A 27,177-nucleotide genomic window follows, 5' to 3' on the forward strand; every position below is an offset into this window, starting at 1 on the left:
TTCTCCTTCAGAAATTCTGCTGCAACAAAACACATGCCTTTAGACACAGGAACAATCTCTCCTACTGTCTCAACGTTCCATCCAATGTCTATTTACCCTCATTAATTTTTTTTCTTTTCTTTTCCTCAACCTGAAACCATCAGCTATGAGTCAGAGAACGATCATTAACTTTTACTGCTTTCATACACATCCACCTACTCACATTTGGGGAAAGAAGTATTGACTTGCAACACTGCCTGAGACCAAAATCCTCTAAGAAGAAAAAAAAAGGGGTGGGGGGGAAATCACTTCAATAAACTTATATCTATAGGTCTATGGGGGATGCTACATACATTGTTTTTCCACTTTGTGCTGCAGTCTCTTGCAAAAAAAGAAAGAAAGAAAGAAAGAAGTTGAAATCGAACTTGGTTATGGTGATGGGCATTTCTGGATTGGTATTTTTGAGGGAAAATTAGATGATTTTCTTTAAACATCAAAACATAATTACATTTCTTAAACTGTTTGGGGGAGGGGAGAATAAAGTGAAGCAAGTTTCCTGCTCTTGTCCAAAACACATTTCCAGCATATAAACACACGTGGGCTAAAGCGCTGAGACATGTTCCTAACACAGCATTTTTCATTAAAAGTTGCTACACTAACACTCTTAAAATGACGCCCCATCATTACTCCACTTAGCAGTCACAGGCTGCACACTCGTAACGAATTAATTTGCATTAATGTGGGTTTCACGTGTCCTTCCCTGGGTATACGCCGTTGTGATTCAGGCTTAATAAAACTGACACGACAATAACATAGTGCCTTTTCTTTCACTTTCCCAAACCAACCAACCCACCCAAAGACCCACACAAATCCTCTCGATTTCTTAATAATTTTGCTAATATATTTAGTACATCATAATTGGTCCAGCACGCAAGAACCTAGTTATCTTCTCAGTAAATATTTATAGCATCACTCTTTCCCATTCATTCTGCATTTTCTTAGAGAATCTCACTGTAGCCTACATCTGCAATTCATTGACTTTACAATTTACCACATGTTGGGATGGGAGAGGTCTTAGCTCCATTTGAATCACTACACAAATATGCAAGTGATTTATCGGTTTCAAACTAAAGACTGCAAGAGAAGGACTCCACTTTTCCTGAACATTACTTCTTCTGGCAGACCATGAACAATTACAGTTCGTACTAATTAAGCTCTGTAAATGTGCTGTGCCTTACTAATGTCTACCAGGCCTCAAATTTATTTTCATGATGCCAAACTTTAGCAAGCAATTTTAACTCATTCAGGGCTGATCCCACTAGTAACCATTCCTTCCCCCTGTAGATCGAGCTGTTTGGGGCTACTTCATGACCAAAAAAAAAAAAAAAAAGAAAGAAAGAAAGAAAAGAATAAAATATTACAGACATATTACCAGCCTGAAATCAGATGTGCCCAAGGAAGGAAAAAAACCTATCCTGGGAAAACCGAAGAACACCAGGGCTGATAACCCGTTCAAAGATCCCACAGCCCCATCTTTGTAATGAGCTGTTAAGGGATTCATATCTGTCCCTGAGGGCTAGTAAGTTTCTGCATTCCATTGATTAGAAAATAAAACCTTTCAGCCTCTGTCTTGAAGTCTGGGTTGGATGGAAGGAAGGCTCCAGCCAGCAAGCACAGCACGATCAGCTCCTACCCACCTCGACAGTTACCCACACACCTCAGAATCCCACTCCCCCTTTACCAGGTGGTCAGTTTGTAACACACACACTAGAAAGCCCACGTTTTTAAGAATGAATTAAAATCAGGAGGATAAGTGGCCTTCTCTGTCACATCGGGGTCTTGACCACAGATACCCCATCCCCAGCTCCTCACACGATAACTTACATGAAAGACTATCTGCTGCTGGATAGAGCTCTTTGGGTAAAAAGTGGATTGCGACCAGTTTTTACTGAGCTGAGCCATATCGTTGTTAATAGCCACCCCCCACCCGTGGTACTTCTACCTCTCGCTAAGAAACTTCTAATCCCTAATTTCAATCAAGCTATTTCCTCATGCCCAAATCTCTGTCCCATCTTCTTACACTTTTCTAATCTTTCTCAGGCAAGCATTTATTCTTCCTCCCCGGCTACTTTTCTGTGCTTCCTCCCCCAGATACCAGTGCACTTCCCCCAAATGAATGGCCTTCCCACTCCCAAGGTAAATCTGGAATTTTTTTCTCATCTATTAATTCTTTTAATCAACTCTCCTCACTCTATGGCACTTTTTTTTTTTTTAAACCCTCACGTTAACTAGCGCACTATGCAATGTGTGTATTTTCCCTTCCAGCTCAGTGGAACATCGTATAAATTAAAGACCCATCTCCCGTATCAGGTTTCTTTAAGTATTCTGGGAAATATGCACAATATAGGCAAGAGGGTCTCAAAAAAAAAAAAAAAAAGCAAGAAAGAAAGCAAACAGGGAGAAGCCAGAAGAAAAGGAAAAAAGATGCAAACACCTAGAGCAACTTTGCTTTTGAAAAAAGGCATTTGTGCCGAGCCCCTCCCACCCACCCAACTGAATTTCCATTACTGAAAGTGCTCTTTATAAATGTGTGTAACAATAGCCTGGAGGAAAAGTACAAGTCAGCTGCCAAAGGAGGAGGGGGTGTCTGTCTCAGTAAGCTCAGATTGTAGGCATGGGGGTCAGAGGAGGGGAGAGGGCAGCTTTTGCGAAGGGGTCTCCACACCCCACCCCCATCTCATTGCTTATAATTAGTGAGAGAAATCTGAGCTACTGCCAGTGTCTGCGGACCTTGAATATTATAAGGCCAACGTGGCGTCAAATATCTTAACATTCATAAGTGTTATGGGCTGTAAATAAAGCCTGTGGATTTATGACCCGGTGGCGCTTGCCAGCAAAGGACTGGGGCACATTTCTTTCAGCAGACCTGTCGAGGTGCAAGTTTGCCTTTGGTTGTAAAATTAACCATTTCCTTCACAAACGTGCTCAATTATAAGTCAGAGTTGAAGATTTACTTACAAGGTTGCCAATATCCACCCCCAGAAGAAACTCAGACGCCCACAACACACACCCCCTTCAAAAATAAAAGCCTTGAGAATTCGATTCACCCCGCTCCTTCTCAAAACTTCTGAAATGTGTCACCTCGAAACAGTTATACATGTGGTTAAAGATATTATCTAATTCCACTCACCAAGACTAAAAAAGCTTACACCTACTTCCCTGGAAAGTGCTTATTTATTTGGCAACTCCATGTCTTAAAAAAACAATAAAGGAGTAAATCACTCCTTGCCTGAAGTTTTGTCCCTTCCCCCAATATAATGTCATCTATTTCCTGTGTAGGAGAGAGCCTCTGCTAAATCCAGGTTGCCTCAGACTTAAACTGCCAATAAACCAACTTCCACAGAACTTCCAGACAGCTGGGGAAAAGGTCCTCGGAGTTTTAGTCATGGTCCAGAAACACAGGTCCACACAAAAATTTGCAGCTGTCCTTTCTCTGCAGTGCATTTTTAATGTGATTCGGGGGCCCCTGTTGTGAAACATCTGACAAAATGTAAAATCCTCTTAGATACCTTCTAGTTTACCCCCTGTGCATGTGTAAGAGAAGTTGCACCAACATTTCTCCACCAAGAAATCTAGGCGCTTTTCGTATGCACACAGGCACCTCGTGGGATGTGAGGAGGCATTCAAAACCTGGAAAGACTTCTACTGTAATCTTTAAAAGCACAGCCTCTGGTGCAACTATTAAAATGCTGGTTTTCTAAAGCAAATATTTTTTTAATAGCATGCAGAACTGCAGTTATCCCGCGCTAACAGAACAGCATTCTTGATCTGCCAGCCCCCGGAAACCTCCCTGTAACTTTTTCACAGCTTGCTAAGAAACAGAAAGCGCACCAGCTTCCAGCAGGGACGCTAAATGAAATCCACATCAGTAAAATTAAAATCAAGGTGAAAAACTCCTAGCCAGAGCGGGGATTGTTTTCCTCCAAAGCTTTTCTCAATCAGATAGGGGGCATCAGTGAAAGCTACTTCCCTTCAGCAGTCAAAAGTTTCCAAAAACACTTCTTCCAGATAAACACTCCAGGCTCCCGGACTGCCTCATAGTTTGTTTCTGGGGTTTCAGAAAGCTTTCATTTCAACAAACTGCAAAGCACTGGCATATTAAATTTATAATCATTAAAATATGACTTACTGGGTGAATGTTGAGCCCATAATCCAAACTGCAGACATTAAACCCCAACCTATAAAGATTAGCACGGAATTAATACTTTGCATTGAGACTGAAATCTAAACATGTTTGCCATAAATATTTCTGAAGGAGATGAAAAACAATTAGCATAAATACCAAAGAAGGGCAAGAACACCTGTTCTTTTTCAGGGCGATAAGCATTTTATTGTTCTCTATTTAAAATGTAATGACCTGTGTAATTACAGTAATATTACATTGTTATGTAGGGGCTTGGAATGTCACACTTTGAAAAGTGTTGTCAAAACAATCAGGGGTGAAGGTGGGGGGTAGGAGGACAATGGGGAAGGACCACCATTAACCCTTCACACTCCGAGGTCTAAATCTTTTGTATTAGAAAGGATTATGCTGTTTGAGCGAGGAGAAAACATCCATTTTTCACCAGGCAGAAAGAGAAGGTGCTGCCCGGCTAAATAAAACCCCAGTGAATAATAGGCCCCTCTTGGTTTCCTTTAAATGCTGGATTCCAAGTTCAAAAATGAATTCAAGATGCTGCTTATTTACTTGTTCAACCTAGTAGCAAACAGCTTCAGCTGAAAAGCAAACAACTTTGGATCAAAGAAGATGTGAAAGCTCTAATAATCAACCCCTTAAAAAGAATTTCAAACCTAACTGGAATTTCGGCCACCGTATCCCATATTCTCATTTGGCAGGAGGGAAAAAAGAAACGTAAAACTACTCTTTCCTATCTACTTTAATATGGTAACAGTATTCTTATCTTTGGTGTATACAAATGTTACCACAATTCTAATATTTGCAGTTCTATCACCTCCCATCTACTCAACCAGACCTCTCACCTTAATGCTTTTTTGTATTCGAACCTTTTTAAAAGCTGTTCCTATTACAGTATCAAAGGCTAAATTAATGTGACGTAAAAATCTTTTGTCATTTTAAAATAAAATTATTACTATCAAGCTTTATGGCGTCTCCAGCAATTAAAGCATTATTCTTGAGATAAAATATTATTCATCATAAGCCCATTTAATGATACTCCTTAATTCTTTACATTCTTAAAAAGAAAAGCAGAAATCAGGAATCCAAAGAGTTTGCTTTTTAAAGGAGGCAACTGCTTACAGGTACACTCATAAGTTAACAGAAAATGTAGCAAAAGAACACCACCACCAAGGAGGGTCTGGAAGAGAATAGAACATACAGCTAATTTGTCTTTACACCTTGCCCTCAAAAACACACTCTATGAAGCACTAAGAATTTCAGATGAGCATGAAAAGACCGCTATCTTGCCTATAGATTCCTTCGGCAGCTGTATCAAATCTGGAATTGCAAGCCGGCCCTCTGATCGAAGAGGTCAGGAGTGACACACAACAGCCTCTCAGCCTCATTTCCATGGCTCTACTTACCGGCTTAAATAACCTTAATTCTGGAGCACATCAGCTAACCCAGGTAACAGATAGGAGGAGGAAGGGCCCGTGCACACTAAAGATGTCTGTTGGTGTTTGACACGCAAATACTAAAACTGCCTCCTGACTTCAGAAATGTCTTCTCAGACTCCATCTGATGTCACAGCATCAGGCCACCCGCTATGTCCACAATTAAAATAACTAGACGCCGAGGGTTCCTACAATGCCCACAAAGGGGACGGGGTTGTTGGGAGCCATCCTTTTCGCACCGGGAAATCATTTATTTACCTTTAACAATTTCCCTGTTCCCTAATTACAGCGCAACACAACTGTTAGAGTTTCAGGAGATCTTGCGGCAAGATTGCCAGCGGTCACAGGCAGGAGTTTGCAAAGAGTCAAGAAGGCCAGCAAGCCCACCATCAAAGCTCAATATTCAGATGGCCATTCAGATGGCCTTTCAGATGGCTAAGTGGATTTTAAAATAATACCAGAGAGGCTTCCATCGTAGGGGGAGGGGAGGAGAGTAAGAAATTCTCAGGGTTACTTTGGAATGTCGCTTGGTCGGCTTGGTTATTACACAAACTCTCCGATTCTGAGCCGAATACTCCCGGTTCAGGATGCCCACAGGCTCCCAAGAAAAATACAACGTAACCGGACTATGTTTCCCCTACAGCTGCAACCCCACTGCCCGGCCCCCGCCGCCTGAAAGAACTGGCCCTGAAGGAGGAGGTCGGGCTGAAATGCTCTCCCAGCTTCCCAAGCATGCAGAAGCCTGGGCGCGCGGGAGGGGGAGGGAGGGTAATAATTATTTCTCTTTCCTGGCCATAAAAAATGACCGGTCTAGCATGCCCTTGCCATTTTTGCCAGGGCCCCAAAAAACAAGTCAAACCTGATAGTTAATATTTTAATGCTTAAAAACACTTGTAGATCTGATCGACTCCCGTCCGGCAAGCCCTCGGCCATTAGCACCGAAACCACGGCTGGTGAACAGTGGGCGCACTATTTCAAATTGCTATCTCGAGTTACCGAAAAATAAAAGAAAACAGAAGGAGTGAGTGTAAATAAGAGGTAGGGGGACCAAACCAGAGAGGGTGCAAAATGACAATCCCGAGAAGCCGGGCACAAACGTTTAGAGATTGCGTCTAGAGATTCGTAATCCAGGCTTTTTAGGGGAGGGTGGGATGGGGGGAGGGGGTTCAAGGCGAGGGCAGGGGGCAGAGGCCTGTCGGGGAAGAGGGTGAGCCTTATTCACAAATGTCACGGGGGGGCGCGGGACGCACGCCGCGGGAAGCGCCACCCCCCCGGAGCCTGGCACCCCGCGCCTCCCTGGAGCCCCCAAAGTTGGGTGGCCCACGATCAGCAGCCCAATCCCTTGAAAGAAAGGAGCCCTCGGCCTCCCTCACCCTCTATACACCCTTGGGCCCCGCACAACCTGGTCTCTGGCCCCCCAGGGCCCACTGAGGGCCTTCTCGGAAGCTGGCGAGCGCAGATCCCGCTATAAACCCCAAGGCACCAAAATTCCCTAGAAATACATCAAGTCCGCTCGGAGGAGGCCATCCCGGCTCCAGACAAACCAAAACCCGCGGCCACAGGGGCCTCTCCACCCCGCGCGGCCCGGGAGAGCCCGCAGCCAGCGCGCCGGGCAGCCGAGCCGGCCACGGCGCCCAGGGCGCTCGCGGCCCTGCAGGGTGGCCCCAGAAAAGGAAGCCCAGAGCCCCCAAGTTTGCAGTGGGACCAGTCTTGGAAGCGTGACCTTCCAGGGGAAAAGGGAAGGAGGGCTGAGAGCCAGCCATCGCCACTAGAAAGCTAAACAAATAAGCGGCCGAAAGAGAAAGACGAGGCGCTTCTCCAAGGCCCCGGGCTCCGCGCGCCCGCTAGTTCTCAAGTCCAACGCCTGGAGGACAATCCACTCTACCCCGCGCGTCGGGCGCAGCCCATTAACTCAGTCCCCGGCAGCGGCAGCCAAGGGGTTAACCGGGGAAAGCCCAAGACGCCACTGAAGAGGGAAGGAAAAGAGAAAGAGAGAGAGGGAGAGGGAGAAAAGAGCGAGCCACACAGTCATCTTCCCAGGGTGAAGAAACAAACACCACCACCAAAGGGGGCGGGGGGAATCAGAGCGCAAAAAAAAGTTCTTCTGATTCCCCCCCAACCAACAAAGCCCTGCTTGGAAAGTAAAGTCTCCCCAACATCACGAGGCAACAAACTGAAAGCAAGAACATGGCGAAGTGCAAACAAATCCAGTCCACAAAAGGCAGAAAAGTTTGGAGAGTTTCGGGCTGCCTGGGCCACAAGAGGGGGAGGGGAGGCGGGGAGGGGAGGAGGCGGGGAGGGAGGGGAGAGGGAGGGAGGGGGCAGGGCAGGGCAGGGGCCGCATGCGGGGCCGGGCGGGAGGCAAGGGCGGGCGGTCAGCGGGCGGGGGCCGCGCGCGGAGGCACTTACGGTTCGGGCGGTGGGCGAGAGCGATCCGTTGGGGAGGTAGGGGCTCGTCAGGTCGGGGATCATGATGAAAGGGTAGCCGGGATACGGTGGCCCCTTAAAGAGCCCTCCATCTTGCCTCTTGGCCGCTAACATGGCGGGGCAGCGAGGGGACGGCGGCGGCCGCGCGGAGCGGGAGAGAGCGAGGAGAAACTTTTTAGAAAGTGCCCCAAGTGGCTGGGCGCCCCGACCGGGCCGACGCAAGGCCCGGCCGAGCGGGGCGCGGGGCCCAGGCGCGCGGGGCGGCGGGCCCGGGGGACAGCTCCCGGCGACTGCGGGGCGCGCGGGGCGTACTCACCTTCTTCCAAACTTTCCCGGGATTTATCTCGGAAACTTTCGGAGCGAGGCGGAGGCCGTCTTTCCGCCTTCCCGGAGGGGTGGAGGTGGGGAGGGCGAGGGGCAAACGCCACGCAGAGGGGGGAGATGGGGGAGAAAAAGAATCAGCGAGGTGGGGGGGTTCGGGATGGGAGAGAAAAACAGGGTTACAAGTTTTTGCAATGGTGGCACCACACGCACACGCCGCCCGCCCGGCCCCGCGGCGTCCCGCCGCCGCCCCCAGCCCCGATTTCTCCCCTTGAAGCAACATTTGCCAAGCCCAGGAAATAGATTAAGAACCCCGCCAGCCCGAGGGGCTTTTCCTACCTCGGAATCGGAGGAGCTGTTTTGATTCGTTTCTGATTCATTGACTAGAGACGATTTGACATCAGCTAAATCCCTCTCTGCCGAGGAGTTTTCGGAGCTCTTCTCCTCTTGCTCGCCCTCGTCTTTGAAGGAAATCAGTTCGTCGTTGGCGCCTAGGTCATCTCCTCCACCGCCGTTCAGCTGCGGCATTTTTTTCACCCACCAGCAGCAATTTTGGAAGAAAAATGAAGGAGAAAGAAAAGCCAAAAAAAAAAAAAAAAAACCCAAAAAGTTTTGCCCCCCCCCAGAAAAATACTGCAAGAAAAAGACGAGTCCAAGGTGAACTTTTTTCTGCTTTGGGGTCTTTTTCTCCTGGGGAGGGGAAAGAGGGAGGAGGGGAGGGGAAGGGGGGGGAGATCTTCTGCACGCGTGAGTTTGGGTTTCTTTTTTCTCTCGTTCCCAAGGATCCGATCAATGTGCAAAAAAATAATAAATAAAAAAAGGGGGGTAAAAAAAACACACACACACCAACAACAACAAGAAGTCAGATATAAAGAGCAAAGGGGGGGGAAGCCGAAGATACAGGAGGAGCTCGTGCCGCTCGGATTTGAGTGAGTTGAAGTTAGACTGAGAGCTTTTCAGTTCAAAGGCGGCGCTGATTGACAGATAGAAAAAGGGGGATCGAAATCCGGAGGAACGGAGTAGTCTGGGAGCGGAGATTATTGACAGGGAGAGAGGAACACACTCGCTTAATGAGATGCCGGGGGGCGGGGCCGGCCCGGTGACGTCTGCATAAATAAACAGCCGGGTGGGCGGGGCGGGGGTGGCTAACAATGATCCTTTCGGGCGCCGGGAGAGGGAGGAGGGAGACGAGGAGGAGGAGGAGGAGGAGAGGGGCGGGGGAGTGGGGGAGAGACGGAGGGAGGAGTGTGCAGGGGGAGAGGCCTGCGCTGAGTGTGTGCGAGCCTGGGAGTCTGGGCGAGGGAACGGGGACTCGCTCCGGGAGGGGGGTGGCTTCAGAAAGACAATGCGGAGTAGGAGAGGAGGGGAAGGGGGTGGCGACCGCGTCAGGAATCCGAACCGAGGAAGGCGGAAGGAAAGCCCACTTGGGGGGCGGGGATGGGGTGAGGCCCAGAAAAAGTGCACTTTAGAAATATAAGAAATAAGTCTTAAGGAAGGGGAAAAGGAGGAGAGTATTGTGGGGAAGGGGTGCGGGCTGGTGTTTAGTGGTTAAGCCAGCAATGAAATCAGCCACCCTTGGGCGGGATATAAGAGAAGTGGTCAAAAAGAGAGATCAACCCTCCACTTTCAGAGAGCTTGGGGAAGTGGAGGGCTGGGCAAAGTTCCTGGTTATCTGCAATGAAAGAAACTATTAACCCACGAGGTCTTCCCTCCCCTTTCTTGTTTATTAATAGTGAATCATTTCATTAAATCTTAAGTCTCACTAGAATAAATATGCCAGGATGACTTTTTATCCAAAAAACAATCAAATACTGTAGTGTTTGTCAAGGGCATTAAAAATATCCTTAAGGAAAAATACATGATTCTTTTCAATGTAGAGTGTTGTTCTTTTTTTTTAAACTGACTTTGGAGGTGGTAGGAAATAAGCTAGGATTCAAAGTCCTTTCTGACTTTCGAGGTGAAAAGTTTGGGCGTTAACACCGCCAGGGAAAATAAAACTGAAAGTTCACCAACCCTTGGGACCAGTGGGTCTGGAGTCTTTCTGGAAGGGGGTCTGAAATGAAATCCCCAAAAGACTGACCAAATAATCAAGATGTAGATGGCTCTGGCAGGAAATTGCTAACCCAGCTGATGCTGGAAGACCTCTGGGAGGAGATGGAAAACCTGAGGTTTGAGGCAGGTATTTGTTGATTTTTAGGCTCTCTCCTGGAGAGCAGATTGATTTGCTACAAAATGGGGAAGAAAATTATGTCAAAGGGGGAAAGGCCTGGGTCCCAAAACACCGTGTCCCTAGAAAATGGGGCAAGAACACTCATTTTCTTGCAAATATCCAAGGAGAAGTGGACTGGAATCTACAACATGAAAGGGGACAAAAAGAACTAGAAGAAAAGAAGTCAATAAGAATTAGCAAATTGTCTTTTAGGAGCAGTGTTGGCCTGGAGTCCAGGATGAGCTAAATTATTTCACCCACATCCCTTAAAAAAACATCTCACCTGCTCTTCAGCTGGCCTGGCAGCACCTAAGCTTTCCAAAAGAAAGCAAATTTAAATGTAATATTTAGAGAGTTTGGGTTTTCAGCAAAACTGTTTTATAGGCTAAGGTCTCAGCAAGAAGACTACTAAAAATGATGATACCAAGATTGACAAGGCCAATGCATTCCCTTGCACTGGAAAAAAATTCATATAACCACATTTGCACACTAAAGAGTAAGATGTGGGCAAAATAAAAATGTGGTGGGGGCATGGGGGAGGGCTATGGAGGAGAATCACTGAAACTCCCAGCTTTAATATGAATCAGAAAATCAGAAGTAGAGTGAGAAGGAGCCTGAAAAGAAGTAAAACAAATGTGTACCTTTAATCAGACAGGATTGCATAGGATACAAAGCACAGGGCTAATTAGTCTCAGCAGGTAGGACTAACCTTCAGACTTCATAAATAAATAAGGCGGGCACAGTTTCTAAGAGGGTGAGTGGAGACAGAAAGGGGATTATTTCAAGACACCAAGTAAAAACATGAAGAATGAAATGCTTCACTGTTAAATCCATGTACAAATGGATTTAACAGTGTCCTTTTTTTAGGTCTTTTCACTTGGTTGCCTTTAGATTTACACATTTAGCAAATGACCATAGCTTCTCACACTTGCTAATTGTCACCTGTATACTTAGGTGCCTGAGTCTGTGTACAGCGTAGACTTTCGTAAGGCCTGTTTTAAAGGCTTATTTACTCAAACGGGAACACATTTATAGTAACTCAATTTTGTGGCCATTTCTTTGTCCTGTGCAGTGGTTCTTTTATTTTAGTCTAAAGCTGATCTGAATTAAATTGGATACTGGGGTCTTCTGTGTCCTTTATAGGACTTACCTGGAAAATGAAAGCTCATAAATATACTGAGTTGAAATTTTGAAGAATGTACTTATTGTTTTTAATGTCCTGGCCTGTGTTTTTATCGTATGTAAATATTAAGGGCTTTCTGCCCATGATTAGTAACCTCATCCATTTTGGCATATCCTTATATTTCTCATTCAAAGGAAACTCTTGAATCCTTCCTTCTTTAAATCTCTGATTTAATTAAGCAGTTAAAAGTTGTTCCATGATAGCCCATGTGCCACATTTAATCCTGTTGCTTTGTGCCATAAACAGGCTTGGGGAGACCAGCAAGATCTCAGAGGGTCAATTACCCCTGAGTCTCTGAAAGGGCTTCAGGTGATGCGGGGATAGGGGAGAAGTGGGGGGAGGGTGTGAAATTGAAATTGGCAAAAAGCAAGGTAATACAATATTTTTTTTAAAAAAGGTCAGGTTGGCCCACAACCTGGACGTGTAATTTGTAGATTTGCTGTGAAATTTTAAACAACGGTTGGCTTGTGTCCCGGTGTTGAGGCTACTTCTCTCTCTAGATACTGATGACTGACTCCTAGTTTATAGGACCAAGAGTTCTACCCAAATAGCAGGGGTTCTAAACACAGGGAGGAAACCAGACCAGTTCTGACTTTAGCCTGAACCAAGGAGTTTTGCATATTGGGGGGCTCTCAGGTTGGAGGAGAACCTGGGACCTTTTCCCTTGGAGGCCTTTCCCGGGGCCAGCCCAGGTCCTGAGCTGTAAGTAGACTGTCCCTCAAGCCTCCTTGCTGTCTCCTTCTCATCATCCACTGCCCTTCTGCTACTTCACTTCTCTGTTTTCTCCTCCCCTTCAGCCATCCCTCTATTTTTTATTTATTTTTTTTTTTTTGCGGTACGCGGGCCTCTCACTGCCGCGGCCTCTCCCGTTGCGGAGCACAGGCTCGGGACGCACAGGCTCAGCGGCCACGGCTCACGGGCCCAGCCGCTCCGCAGCACGCGGGATCCTCCCGTACCGGGGCACGAACCCGTGTCCCTTGCATTGGCAGGCAGACTCCCAACCACTGCGCCACCAGGGAAGCCCCATCCCTCTATTAAATCTCTGTGGACCTGTGTTGATGTTAGCAATCTGCATTTTAATCTCAAAAATTAAGTGAATACGTTACCTCTCCCGTTGGTACTTCCTTGTTCATCCCTATTGGGGAGCGTGAAAAGGAAGTTTCAGTTTATATAAATCACTTTTCAGGCATCAGTTCCCTACTGGGGGGCGTTATGGCAGAGTGCTAGATGTCCTCTGAAATATGGGACTGTGCTTGAAGGAATATGGCAGAAACAAGCTGGCCATTGGCCTTGTTACCTATGGCCCCTTTGTCCTGTCTCACCTGACAGGTGAGGTGTTTGGACTGGATATTTTCTTAGGTCCTTTCTAACATTCAGAAAATCCATGATCCCGTAGTTTCAGCCCACACCCCAGTTACGCTAAGAGGCACACCAGCATAGCAGCAAAAGGGACAAACTATACTGGAAGTTTGGCTTTAGAATTTAGGAAAAACAAGGATAGTCTTCTTAGGTTTACCAGAAGTAGAGAATACATGTCAACAACCATATTCAGCTTCCCCAATCACCTGGCAAGATTCTAGTAATTAAACCTAGACGGTGTTCCGTACATGTGTGTATGTGTTCTGTGTGATTTTTCTTTAAAGATCCAGGCTCCAAGATGGATGATCTGTTACCCACTGTGTTGGACTTAGCTATGCAGGGAGTGTGCTGACTGAGGAAGCCAAAAAAAGAATCTGAAAACATAAGGAAGCTATAAAATGGGGAAATGTTGAGAAGCCAAAGTCCTGATTCCACTGTGAGATTTTCTGTTTGCTTTTTGTTCTGCGTGGGTGATGGTTCCTTATTTGGATGTTGAAGAAAGCTACTCCCTTAGCCAACCTAGGAACACTAAAAATTGGACACCTGAGAGTTTTCAATTTTAGCAGGAGGAAGGGACAGGCAAAAAGGGCCCACTTCACAGGGAACCTTTTATTTTCCCCCAATGATTCTATCAAGGGACTCGGAAAGGCACACACCCTCTTCTTGAAACCCTGAGGGACACTGTTCTGTTTTTGGCATTTTTCTGAAGTGTCTGGCTTGATCACCTTGCTTCAGCTAATGACAGGTCCAGGTAAAGTGACAATAATGCCTGATGATCTAAGGGTTAATGGGGAGATGTATGCATTTGTACAGGGTTTCATCACCTGCCTTCATAAGCTGATCACTACCGCTATAGGCATTTGTGACAGGAGCAGCCTTTTGAAAGACATCAGTACTCCATAAATATACCTTTCTTATTGACAAGATGTCTTTTAACCCTAATAGTAATGGAAGAAGGCCAATAAATGAAACATTTACTGCATAACTTGCCTTATTTTGGGGTGGTGTACATTTCCTTTCTAGCCATCTCTAGAAGATGTTTTCAGCCTAATTTGCTCCCTAGAAATTTCGCTTGCTACAGTTATACATCTATGACGTTTTATTGCCTGAAGCCAAGTCTGCATAAGAACTTTCTTAAGATATACTTATCCTAATGCCAAGCTACAGGAACGGGGCTGCTTTATGCTGAATTATCTGTGCTACCCTGATATACAGGGCAGAGACTTCCCGATAGTCATTGCCATAGGGTAGGTCTAAATGTTCCTGAGAAGGGGAAAAAAGGCAGGAAAAAGGTGAAAAAAGTTTCATCTAGGTTGATTTGTACAAGTCTTTAGAATTAATAATTGAGTATGTATTTAACATATTAAAATGCCTGAGGTTTTCTTTCCTTTCTTTTTTTTTAAAAAAAAAAAAGCTTCAGTGACCCCCATCCTTTTTCAGGGAATATGCTTGCCCACTCAAACCCATTTTTCTATTCAGAGATGTCATGGATACCAAAGCACCTTCCACAAAGACATGGGTACTTTAACTTGAGGCAGGGACGATGTCCGCCAGCATTGAGCAATCTCATAAGGTGGTCTACGTCTGTTCAAGGGACAGAGCAGGTGAAATTTCAGGAGAGGACATTGTTCTCCTTGTAATTTATCTAGGTGTGGGCTGACACACCTGCTTCTGGCCAAAAGCATCATGGGATGGAGGAGGATTCAAGGAGACTCCCAGGTCCAGAGTGTGAAGATTTCAGGCTCATTCCCCCCAGGAATCCAAAGCAGCTTTAAGCCCCAGCCTGTCCTTGAGGAAGGTCTAAATCTATGTTGATCAAATCACTTGAGACTGGATTAGAACCAGCTTCCCCCCACCTTGCAAATATCCCAATTGCTTCTGTAAATTCTAATGATATTCGTGGATTATAGTTCCTAATGAAACAGTCATTTGGACAGGGAAAGAGAAGACGGATAAATGATGAGCTCCGGGGTCCGGAGTGAGTTCGGATCGCATACAGACAACAGCCTGCAGCACAGAAACAAGGAGCAAGGCTTCCGGGGGAGTCATCTGGAGCGAGCCCTGTCTCTTGGTGCCTGCGGGCAATCTGTAAATACCTAGAGCAGGAGGGAAGGCATTAATCGTTATTTCTTAAAGGTTCCAAAATGCCGAGAGGGATAGATTATAATGACCCCAAAACCCCATAAGAAGCACAGATACCCCTCCCAGCAACGCCTCCCGTGGAAACGTGGTCTTCCTCTAGGCACAGGTACCCAGACACTCATTCTCCCACCCTTTCTAGCGATGGTCCAGGTTCCTGACGGTCTGTTCGCAGAACAGGTAAGCGCGTTCCTCGCTCCCACCTGGCAAAGGGCTCTGCTCCCAGGAAAAACCAAGTCCTGGGCTGGGCAGAATCAGCAGAGGCCCCACCCACTCTCCCTTCTCTGACCTACCAGCGTTCATCAGGGGTTGGAGGCCTTGTGAGTGCTGGTGTCTTACTGCCTGTGAGACCCTCCTGATCCCGCCAGCAGCACCCCCAGCCCCCCAACAGCAAAGGTGATGACTGTCTGGAAACCAGATGGGGCATTTCTAAGGGAAGGATCTGATACTGCTGTCTGGGAGTCTTGTCTCCTTTGAAGGAACTTCACACACCCGTCTGTACAAGAAGCATCTTTCTAATGGATCTTCTGGCTCTTCATGTTATTATTGTTTTTTTAACATCTTTATTGGAGTATAATTGCTTTACAATGATGTGCTAGTTTCTGTGTTCATGTTATTTTATTTCTGTCTACAAAACAGCATGTACTGTAGAGTTCTTTTTTTTTTAAAGTATAATTGTTCCTTAAAAATATTTGAAAGGATGTGCTCCAAAATGTCAACAGCACTATTTTTTCTCTAGATGATAGTATTGGGGATAATTTTTACTTACATTTTTATACCTTTCTATACTATCTGGTTTCGTAAGGGCTTGTTTGGTTTTAACAACTGGGCATGGATTATTTGCATAATCAGAAAGGGAGATAATGCTCTCCTTTCTATTTTAAGAAATAAAGGCTTTGGCTTTCCTTCTCATATCCATCCCTCCTTGCTTGAGTTGGGGTTATCTCAAGGTAGCTGTTGCTCACACTGCATCTGATATACTATTTTATTTTTCGGCCTCTCCGCGGGGCATGCAGGATCTTAGTTCCCCACCCAGGGATTGAACCCATGCCCCCTGCAGTGGAAGTGCAAAGTCTTAACTAATGGACCGCCAGGGAAGTCCCTGATATATCATTTTAAATCTCTTTTTGTCAAATTTACTCTCACGCTTGAATTTCAGAGCACAGGGGTGACAAAGGATTCCATTTCACTCCTTTAATTTAAAAATAGATAGTGAAAAAAAAAAAAGATAGTGAACCCCATCCACCCAAAACGGGCTCAGAGATCTGCCTGCAGGTTTCACAGAGGCAGCATCCTGTGTTCTTCAAGGGTATCGTCCTTCTACAAAGACCTTTCTCAAACACTGTTCCATCTGCTACTCACAAGACCTTGTGAGGGGGGCAAATATAATTATCCCCATTTGACAGGTAAGGAAACTGAGGCTTCAAGAGATCCAGGTTGGCTCAGCATCACATAGCTGACAATGGCCAGGCCAAGATGGAGATTCAAGTTTCCTGACTCCAAATCCGGGTCTTCTTCGGCCAGTCCGACAATAGAATCACCCTCACCAATTTTCTGTGATATTCTGGGGGTGTAAAGAAGATCTTGGCAAAAAGATAATTAGTTTCCTTTAAAGCAAGACTCACACCTCCGCTTCTGCTACATTGTCAAGTAGGTAACACTTGTCTTCAAGGTCCATCCATTCCTCCCCCTAAATATGCTTCTTCAGGGATGCCCAGTGTTGTCTCCCCAGTGTATCTCCTTCCTCACCCTCCCCCCCCCACACAAAATAGTGCCAGGGTTTCTTAACCTCAGTGCTATAGACGTTTTGGACTGAATAATTCTTTGTTGTGCAGGGCTGTCCTGTGTGTTGTTGGGTACTGAGCGGCATCCGTGGTCTCTACCCATTAGTTGACAGTGGAACTCCACCCCCAAGTCATGATGGGAAAAAATGTCTCTAGAAACTGCCATATGTCCCCTTTTGCGGGTGGGGGAGGAAGCAAAATCACCACCAGAGAACCACTGCTGTGCAGTGAACCCCCTCTCTGAAAGGAATATGATAAACTCACTTTAGTAAGTCAGTTCTCTAACCGGTGAAGGGGGACCACCATCTTCTCTTCCGCCAGCCAATGGGGACCTGTATCAGAATGGCCTGGGGAGTTTTTTCAAACTGTGCCACCTCCCTGGTGAGAACCTGTGCCCTGCACAAGAGGGCATCTTGGTCTCACCAGAAGTGTTCAACTTTTGGCTCTGCCATGTACGAATATGTGACCTAGGACCAGTGCATAAATCATTCTGACTTTATTTACTCATCTATAAAATGGGGGCATGATATCTACATCTAAGTGGTGAGGATGCAATGAAATAACGTGTACAATTACCTTGATCACAGAGGCTTTCAACTGGGTAGATTTCCTTTCTTGCTTCCCCTCTCCAGATGAAGATGGAATGCCAGGATTTAGCACAGTCCTGGCACTGTGGGAGGACTCAGTACATCTTAGCTCTTATCACTGTTATTCTACCCCTCCTAGTTACTCTTCTCAAGATTTGCTGCATTATAAAAAGGCAAGGTGCCTGCACTCAAAACAAACACATCTGGAATGGTGGCTTTCAAGCACCAGAGACAAGCCAGGCGGCAGACTCGTTAGGGTCTCTTTGTGGTGCTGTCCATCAGGAGGTGGGTAGCCCCACCACCAGAGTGTTTTCAACCAACCTCCTCTCCCTGTCCCTCTAGGCAAGTCCCTCCCACCCATTTAGGGAGTGTGGCAGTACAGATTTCGAAAGCCCTCAAGGCTTAATCTCAATTGTCTAGTAATTTAATAAGAGGCAGCCCTTTGCAGACACTAATTAAGCAAGAGCGAGGTCCCTGGTGAGGGAGACCGGCCACCCTCCCACCCCTGGCCCCAGGAGAAGTGGTTTGCCTGGAGCTAAAGAAAAAGAAAGGAAGGAGCTAGGTCAAAAGGGAAGAGAGGAATTCCAGGTCAGAGGACTTCAGGGGCTTGGTCCAGTCAAGGTGACCACTGGCCACTCTGGGCTGGAGCATCTCCTGTAGACGAGAGGCTCTCCTAGCACTTCTATTTCTTAGGGGTGGGTGTCAGAGACCCCTTTGCCCATCCGAAGCTAGGTTTAGTCTCTCCCCAAAATGCACTATCACTTAAGTTTTTGCAAATACTCTCTAGACTTTTTATTAAAATTTCCTATCCTAAATAATCATAAGGGGTGCGAGAGGGATAAATCAGGAGCTTGGGATGAACACTACTATGTATACAAAGATAGATAACCAACAAGGGCCTACTGCATAGCACAGGGAACACTATTCAATATTCTATAACCTATACTAGAAAAGAATCTAAAAAAGAATGAATATATGTATCACTGAATCACTTTGCTATACACCTGAAACTAACACAACATTGTAAATCAACTATACTGTAATAAAGCTAAATAAAAAAAAAAAAAACTTTAGGGACTTCTCTGGTGGCGCAGGTGTTAAGAATCCACCTTTCAATGCAGGGGACACGGGTTCGAGCCCTGGTCCGGGAGGATCCCACAGGCGGCGGAGCAACTAAGCCCATGCGCCACAACTACTGAGCCTGCGCTCTAGAACCTGCAAGCCACAGCTACTGAGCCCTCATGCCACAACTACTGAAGCCCACCCACCTAGAGCCCATGCTCCGTAACAAGAGAAGCCACCACAATGAGAAGCCCGTGGACCGCAACGAAGAGTAGCCCTCGCTCGCCACAACTAGAGAAAGCCCGGGCACAGCAACGAAGACCCAAAGCAGCCTAATTAATTAGTTAGTTAATTAAATAATAAAATAAAATAAAAACTTTAAATTAAAAAAATCATAAGTAAAGTTTTACGTTTGTTGAGTCTTTTACAGTCTTAGAAGCACTTTCCAGTAGGCAAGCACTAGGGTGTGGAGATGAGCCACAGGAGGTCTAGAATGATGGCCTTGAACCTGTCAATGCCACTCACCAGCTGGTTTGCCTGCAACACAGTATTTCACCTTCCATTTCCTTCTGCATAAAATGGAGTTAGTAGGAGTAGCTCCTGTTAAAATTATTTCCATTTTACCGATGAAAAAACCGAGACTGGGAAAAACTAGACCAAACTCACTCAAGTCAATAAAGGCTTCAGTTGGAACCCAGGACTCCTGACCCTTCATATATCGCTCTGCCTCTCTATTAAAGCCTTTAAAACTTTTTATTGAGGTATAGCATTCAAACAGTACAGTGCAAAAATCTTAAATATTCACCCTGATAAATTTTTAGAAATGGGCACATTCACATAACTACCATCTAGATCAAGATAATAGAATAGTACTACCAAAACAACAGAAGCAATCTTTGTGTGCCCTCCAAGTCAAGATTCGCCCCCCCTCCAAAGTACGATTGCCAGATTTAGCAAATAAAAATATCGCTTAGGACATACTTCTTATAAAAAATTCGTTGCTAATTTAACCTAGTTAAATTCAAATTTAACTAGGTGGCCTGTATTTTATCTAGCAATCCTACCCCGAAAGCAACCACTGTTCTGACTTTATGACGCTAGAATAGTTTTGCCTATTCTTGTCACAGAAATGGAATCATGTCTTATTGTACTCTTTTGTTTCTGGCTTCTTTTGCTTAACATTATGCCCAAGAGAGTCAACAATGTAGCAGTAGCTCATTTTCACTACTGTATAGTATTCCACTGCATACAATGGAATATAAATTTATAATATACAATGAATACAAGTTTAGTCATTGTATATTATAAATATATACATATACAATGAATATGAATTTATTTAACCACTCTACTATAGATGCAACTTTGGGTTGTTTTTAGAAGACAAACAGAGCTACTATAAACATTATTCTTGTATATTCCTTTTTGTTAATATCTGAATGCATCCCCACTGGCTATAAACCTAGAATTAAAATACCTGTGACATCAGGGTATGTATGTGTTCAGCTTTAATGGATGGTGCTAAATTTCTCCAAACTAGTTGAACCAATTCATTCTAGAATGTGCAGAGAACTTCTGTTGCATCACCTGCCATTGTCAGTTTCCCGCCCTTTTATGGTGAGGATACAGGGAAATTTGCATTTCCCTGATGAGTAATGCCGTTGAGCATCTTCACATGCTTATTGGTTGTTTAGATGTCCTCTTTAGGAAAGTGCCTGTTTAAGTTTTTTGTCCATTTAAAAAAATGAGTTGCCTGTCTTTTTCCAATTGATCTGTAAGAATTCTTAACATGTTCTAGGTATGAATTCTTTGTCAGACGTAGGTTTTGCAAATAGTTTCTCCCTCTCTGTGGCTTGCCTTTTCATTCTCATAATAGTACATTTTGATAAACAGAAGTTTTTAGTCTTTATGGTTATTGCTTTTGTGTGTGTTAAGAAATCTTGACCTACTCCAAGGTCACAGTGATATCCTCCTACCCAGTGATTGCCTTCTAGAAGAATTTTCATTTTGTTTTTCATATCTAGAACTACTGGACTATGGTATGCACATTTCTTTTCTTTTTTTCTTTTTTTTTTGACTGAACCCTGCAGCTTACAGGACCTTCCTTCCCTGACCAGGGATTGAACCTGCACCCTTGGCAGTGAGAGCACAGAGTCCTAACCACTGGACCGCCAGGGAATTCCCTGTAAATTTCTATTATTTTTTAAATTATTTCCCAACTTCATAATCCTACAGAATCTACGTTCATGTTCGCTAATATCCCCATTAAATAGTTCCATTCACTCCAGTCATTACTAAGCATCTTCATATGTGCTAAGGAATTGTGCTAGATCCTAAGAATTTAAAACTTGAACTCAGCATGGCAGTCATCCTCTCAGAACTCCCAGTGTAGCATCTTGCTCTATGGGGTCTGCCTAGATCTACATGTGGCTGCTGCCACACCCACAGTGTCTCTTCACGTTCCCTTTAGGGGCAACGTCCACTTAGATTTGCTTCTACGCCAAGGGCTTCGTGTCTGTCCTTCAGAGTCTGGGCAGGGAGATGGAAAGCACGTTCACGAGTGCTACTCCTCTGAGGCAGCTCTGATTGGACGTTCAAAGAGAGAGACTGAAATCTTGATCATTTGCATGTTGCAGGTCCCTGTGCCAAGTAAGAGCCTCGTCAAGTCAATGGTGGCAAAAATTCATTGTCCAGTCACTTGGAGTGGCTCGAAAAAGCCTGGGGCAGCTGAAATGTTGGTAACAGGACAAGTAATAAACTATGAATGACTTTCATGGTACCTGATTGTATCATAACTGTTTGGTTTGCTGGACTCACTAGCTCTTCCCATCAGTGATCAGTTACACAGCTAACATCCAGCTACCAATACCTTAGGCAGGAGATGGTGGCATGGATCCATAAAGGAACGGCAATCTCAACCTCAATTCCAGTGTCCAGGGCTTCCCTGGTGGCGCAGTGGTTGAGAGTCCGCCTGCCGATGCAGGGGACACGGGTTCATGCCCCGGTCCGGAAAGATCCGACATGCCGCCAAGCGGCTGGGCCCGTGAGCCATGGCCGCTGAGCCTGTGCGTCCGGAGCCTGTGCTCCGCAGTGGGAGAGGCCACAACAGTGAAAGGCCCGCATACCGCAAAAAAAAAAAAAAAAAAGAGTTAATTCCAGTGTCCTTCAGACCCTTGGTGCTGGTCCAGAATGTAGACCTTTCTTGGTGCTGGTCCAGAACTAGCCCACTACGCTTGTACCTGGGGTTCTTGAAGACTCTTCTACTTTATTCCCAGTAATCATCCAGAATGCTTTCCTGGTTCCTGATCCCTGCTGTTGGCCCAGGCAAACCCCTTTTCTTGGGATATATCAAATAATCTTGATTTCCTACTGGGCCCAGGACCCTCGTTGGGGATTAGGGCTCATTTTCTGGTTCTTCCTACCTCTGGCCACCTCAGATTAGAATACCCCACCTTCCCCAGTGAGCCCCAGCCTCCAATATTGACCTCCGACAACATGGACTATTGTCCCACCCAGTCCCATCACAACTTCTGTGAGAGATGGAGTCTAGATATTGTGGGAGACGTGAACTTGCTCTCTAATTTTCCGGATATAGTCTTCCTCTAGTTTTCTGCACCAGCCACTCCCTCCAGGGAAGAACCTGAGGTACTCAGATGATGCCTTCCTACCTAGGACTCCCTTAGCCAAAGGAACTGTCCCTGGGTGGCAGACAACTCTTACCTAAACAGTTGGGGGATTCCAAGTACGGGGGGTCAAGTCACGGAGTTGAAATGCAAATGTGGGTTCTTAATGTATTTTAAAGGACTGAAGAAAGGCTGAGAGATTTTTCTGAGACTGCTTTTTTTATTTTTAATTTATCTATTTAATTTTCCTGTGCTGGACCTTAGTTGCCTTGCGGCACGTGGGATCTTCATTGTGGCTTGTTTTTCAGTTGTGGCCTGTGGGATCTTTTAGTTGCAGCACGTGGACTTCTTAGCTGTGGCACGTGGAATCTTAGTTGCGGCAGGTGGACTCTTAGTTGTGGCATGCATGAGGGATCTAGTTCCCTGACCAGGGATCGAACCCGGGCCCCCTGCCTACCCCCCGAAAATCTATCAAGAATTTCTGACAACACTGCTATTTGTTTTTGACTTGATGGTGGGGCAGAGAGGTAAGCTTCTATGATGACCAGGCTAGGGGAAGAAAGGAACCTTTACTGGACTTTGTAAGGAGAGAAGCTGAGGGGTACAAGGCTAAAGGAGTTTCTTGGAGCAAACAAAGCAGCCTGGCTGAAGACCACAGAGAGGTGGCACGCAGGCCTCCAGGACAGACTGACCAGGAACAGACTGACCAGGATCGAATACGTTCGATCCCTATTACAGGCCAAATACAGGCATTTAAAAGGAATTAGTACTCCTGAGGGCAGTGTTGGGAGAAGAGGGCTGAGTTAACTGTGTCCTACACTCCAAAGCCAGCAGGTTCCGCTGGGAAACCGACAGGAAAGACCTGATTCCTTCAAGGACAAAGGACTCAGGTGGGCCGACTCCTGTGATCACAGCTCATAGAAGGTGCTGGAACTAAAGCAGACTGTTATACACTTAGTACCTGAGCCCAGGGGTCCCTAGCAGCTCCAGGTTCTGTTTAACTCTGCTCTACTGAATTTCCACAAGATAAAGGGCCTGCCCTGTGGACTCAAGCTTGCTTTCCCCGGAAGCAGCTGCAGGTGGCCCTATTAAGGAAACGCTTCCTCTGGGACATGGGGAGGGCTCTTAGGAGGGAACCAAAGGCTTGAGAGCTGTTTTGGAGAGTAAGTCAAGCAGGTGGAGTGCACATAGCCCATTCATCCTCCTGAGGAAGCATACTATTACTGTTGTCGTTGCTGTTGTTATTGTTAAAATAACAGTCGATCCCACCGAGGAAAGGAAGGGAAAACAGGTGAGTGCTATTTTTGAGAAATAGCTTTGCACATTGGACTGAGCCTCTTACCCCCGGTTGATCCCAAAGGCTTTCCAGGGCAGCCTGATATGGACGTAATTTAGAGGGTTATGAATTCTGAGAAAAAACATTATATTTTAATTTTTACTGAACTCTCACTGAAATTTAGCATTTTCTTTTGTTTTAAATGTGGGCAACAGACTGTAGTAGTATTAGCAGTTACTGTGACACTTTAAAAAAAATTACTAGCTTTAGGGGACTTCCCACGTGGTCCAGGGGATAAGAATCCATCTTGCAATGCAGAGGACACCAGTTTGATCCCTGGTGGGGGACCTAAGATCCCACATGCCTCAGGGCAACTGAGCCTGCATGCCACAACTACAGGGAAGTCCGCACACCTCAACAAAGAACCCGCACTCTGCAACAAAAGATCCTGCATGCCGCAACTAAGACCCGATTCAGCCAATAAATAAATAAAATTATTAACTTTATATTTAAATGTTGTTTTTCTTTGGCCACAGCCTCTCAGCTTTCTGGATCTTAGTTCCCCGACCAGGGATTGAATCTGGGCCATGGCAGTGAAAGCACCGAGTCCTAACCCCTGGACTGCCAGGGAATTCCCTATTTAAACATTCGTAATTATTTCATGTGTTACAACCAGCATATATTCTTTGTGTAGTGGACATAGTTTACAATAAAATATAATTTAAAAAAACAAAAATCTATAATTCTCCAGATAACTACTAGGCCCAAATGTATTACCCATATTAGGTAAACAGACTTTCAGAATAGAGAAAAGGAACCGCCTAACCCACTTTATGAGACTAACCTTAATCCCCAAACCAGGGACTTCCCTGGTGGCAGAGTGGCTAAGATTCTTTGCTCCCAATGCAGGGGGCCTGGGTTCAACCCCTGGTCGGGGAACTAGATCCCACATGCATGCCTCAACTAAAGAGCCTGCCTGCTGCAGCTAAGACCTGGTGCAACCAAATAAATAAATATTAAAAAAAAAAAAAAAAAAGATTTGTGAGGTTGGAGAAAATGTAATCTTAAAAAAATATATATCCCCAAACCAAAACTAGACAATGACAAGTCATAGAAATAAAACTTCAGATCATCAGGCTCTGATGATGTAAGACTCACTTTATTTCTTGGCTTTGTTACTTGGTGTTGGCAACTGTGACTTTAACGCTGCTAGAAATCACAGTTTCCTGTCGTGTTATAATGGTTATGGATGCCTCAAAATAGCATTTATAGTCATCATCAATTATAAATTATAGTAGTTGTTAGATTTGCCTTAGTAAAAAAGCACATAGGAAAAAAAAAAAAAGCACATAGGTAATTATATCACAGATTTGTTTTAAAAAATATTTTGATAGTTGCATTTCAAAATAATTGGGCTCTTTTGTAATCCTACGTGTATTTTTAAATGAATTTTCATTTTATCATCTTTATTGAGGTATAATTGACATGTGATAAACTACGTGTATTTAAAGTGTATAATTAGTAAGCTTTACATAGTTACACTTGTGAATTCATCACCAGAATCAAGACAGTGAACTTTTTTTAGAAAGATATTTATTTATTATTTTGGCTGCACCGGGACTTAGTGGCGGCATGCGGATTCTTTGTTGCGGCACGCCGGATCTTTACTGCGGCATGTGGCATGTGGGCTTCTTAGTTCCGGCGTGTGTGCGGGATCTAGTTCCCGGACCAGGGATCGAACCCGGGCCCCTTGCATTAGGAGCACGGAGTCTCACCCACTGGGCCACCAGGGAAGTCTCAAGATGGTGAGCTTATAAAGCACCCCCAAAACTTTCTTCGTGCCTATTTGTAATTCCTCCCTCCTGCACATCCTCATACCTCAATCCCAGGAAATCACTGAACTGATTTCCATCACCATAGACTTGTTTGCATTTTCTAGAACTTTATATAAATACAATCATACAGTATGTACTTTTAAAAAAATCTGCCTTTTTTAAAAACCATTTAAAAAATTGAAGTATAGTTAATTTACAATGTTGTGTTAGCTGCAGGTATACAGTAAAGTGATTCAGTTATACACATATATTCTTTTTCATATTGTTTTCCTTTATAGGTTATTACAAGATATTGAATATAGTTCCCTGTGCTATATGGCAGGTCCTCTTTGTTTATCTATTTTATACAGAGCAGTGTGCATATGTTAACCCCAAACTCCTAACTTTCCCCCCGCCCCACTGCTATCCCCTTTGGTAACCATGAGTTTGTCTTCTATGTCTGTGAGTCTGTTTTGTAAATAAGTTCATTTACGTCATTTTTTTAGATTCCACATATAAGTGATAGCATATGATATTTGTCTTTCTCTGTCTGACTTACTTCACCTAATATGATAATGTCTAGGTCTATTCAGGTTGCTGCAAATGGCATTATTTCATTCTTTTTTATGGCTGGGTAATATTCCATGGTGTATATATACCACATCTTCTTTATCTATTCATCTGTCGATGGACACTTTGGTTGCTTCCATGTCTTGGCTATTGTAAGTAGTGCTGCTGTGAACATTGGAGTACATGTATCTTTTCGATTAGAGTTTTCTCTGGATATATGCCCAGGAGTGGGATTGCAGGATCATATGGTAAATCTATTTTTAGTCTAAGGAACCTCCATACTGTTCTCCATAGTGACTGCACCAATTTACATTCCCACCAACAATGTAGGACAGTTCCTTTTTCTCCACACCCTCTCCAGCATTTATTATTTGTAGACTTTTTAATGATGGCCATTCTGACTAGTGTGAGATGATACCTCATTGTAGTTTCGATTTGCATTTCTCTCATAATTAGCGATATTGAGCATCTTTTCATGGGCCTGTTGGCCATCCCTATGTCTTCTTTGGAGAATTGTCTATTTAGTTCTTCTGCCCGTTTTTTAAAAAGCGGCCTTATTTTATTCAGCATAACTATTTTGAGATTTGTCTGTGTTGCTTAGTGTATCAATAGTTGTCCTCGCTTTTTTTTGTTTTTTGTTTTTTCCTGAGTGTTATTCTATTCTGTGGATAAACATCAATTGTTTATCCACTCACCTGTTGATGGACATTTTTGTCTCCAGTTCCTGGCTACTACAAATAAAACTGCGTTGAGCATTAGTGCATAAGTCTCTGTGTGAACATAAGCTTTCATTTCTCTTGGGTAATTACCCTGAGAGTAGAATGGCTAGGCCCAACAGTAGCTCTGTGTTTAACTGCTTAAGAATCTGCCAAACCTTTCCCCAGAGTGGTTGTAGCACTGACACTCCCACCAGTGGTGCAGGAGACTTCCAGGGCTCCACAGCTTCACCAGCACTTGGTATGGTTAGTCTTTTTCATTTCAGACGTTCTAGATATGAGATGATATCTCACTGTGGTTTTTGTTTGCATATCCCTCATTGAATAGAAAAAATGTCCTTGTTCCTGAAAGGCTTCCTTTAACGTTTCTTGTGATATGCTGGTGATGAATTCTTCCAACTTTTGTATGTCTAAAAAAAAAGTCTTGATTTCCCTTTTGTTTCTGAAATATAATTTTGCTGAGTATAGAATTCTAAGTTACCAGTTGTGGGGGTTAA

The 27,177-nt window shown here is 44.7% G+C and overlaps 1 protein-coding gene across 15 annotated transcripts in view; it reads right to left on the reverse strand.

The window, feature by feature from the left end:
• Positions 1-8,912, reverse strand: part of TCF7L2 (transcription factor 7 like 2) — a 195,930-nt gene extending 187,018 nt beyond the window's left edge. For 8 of the 15 annotated variants that reach the window (XM_065893833.1, XM_065893831.1, XM_065893830.1 and 5 more), the window contains exons 1-3: positions 8,698-8,886; positions 8,354-8,420; positions 8,020-8,144 (exon numbers count right to left, since the gene is read on the reverse strand). In XM_065893833.1, coding sequence (XP_065749905.1) covers positions 8,020-8,144; positions 8,354-8,420; positions 8,698-8,886 — 381 coding nt within the window. Of the gene's footprint in view, positions 1-8,019; positions 8,145-8,353; positions 8,421-8,697 lie in introns of all 15 variants that reach the window. The other 7 variants (XM_065893829.1, XM_065893828.1, XM_065893837.1 and 4 more) reach the window with 2 other exon arrangements.
• Positions 8,913-27,177: the final 18,265 nt, after the last annotated feature.

This window comes from Phocoena phocoena, chromosome 16 (genome assembly GCF_963924675.1).
Source record: "Phocoena phocoena chromosome 16, mPhoPho1.1, whole genome shotgun sequence".
NCBI lineage: Eukaryota > Metazoa > Chordata > Mammalia > Artiodactyla > Phocoenidae > Phocoena > Phocoena phocoena.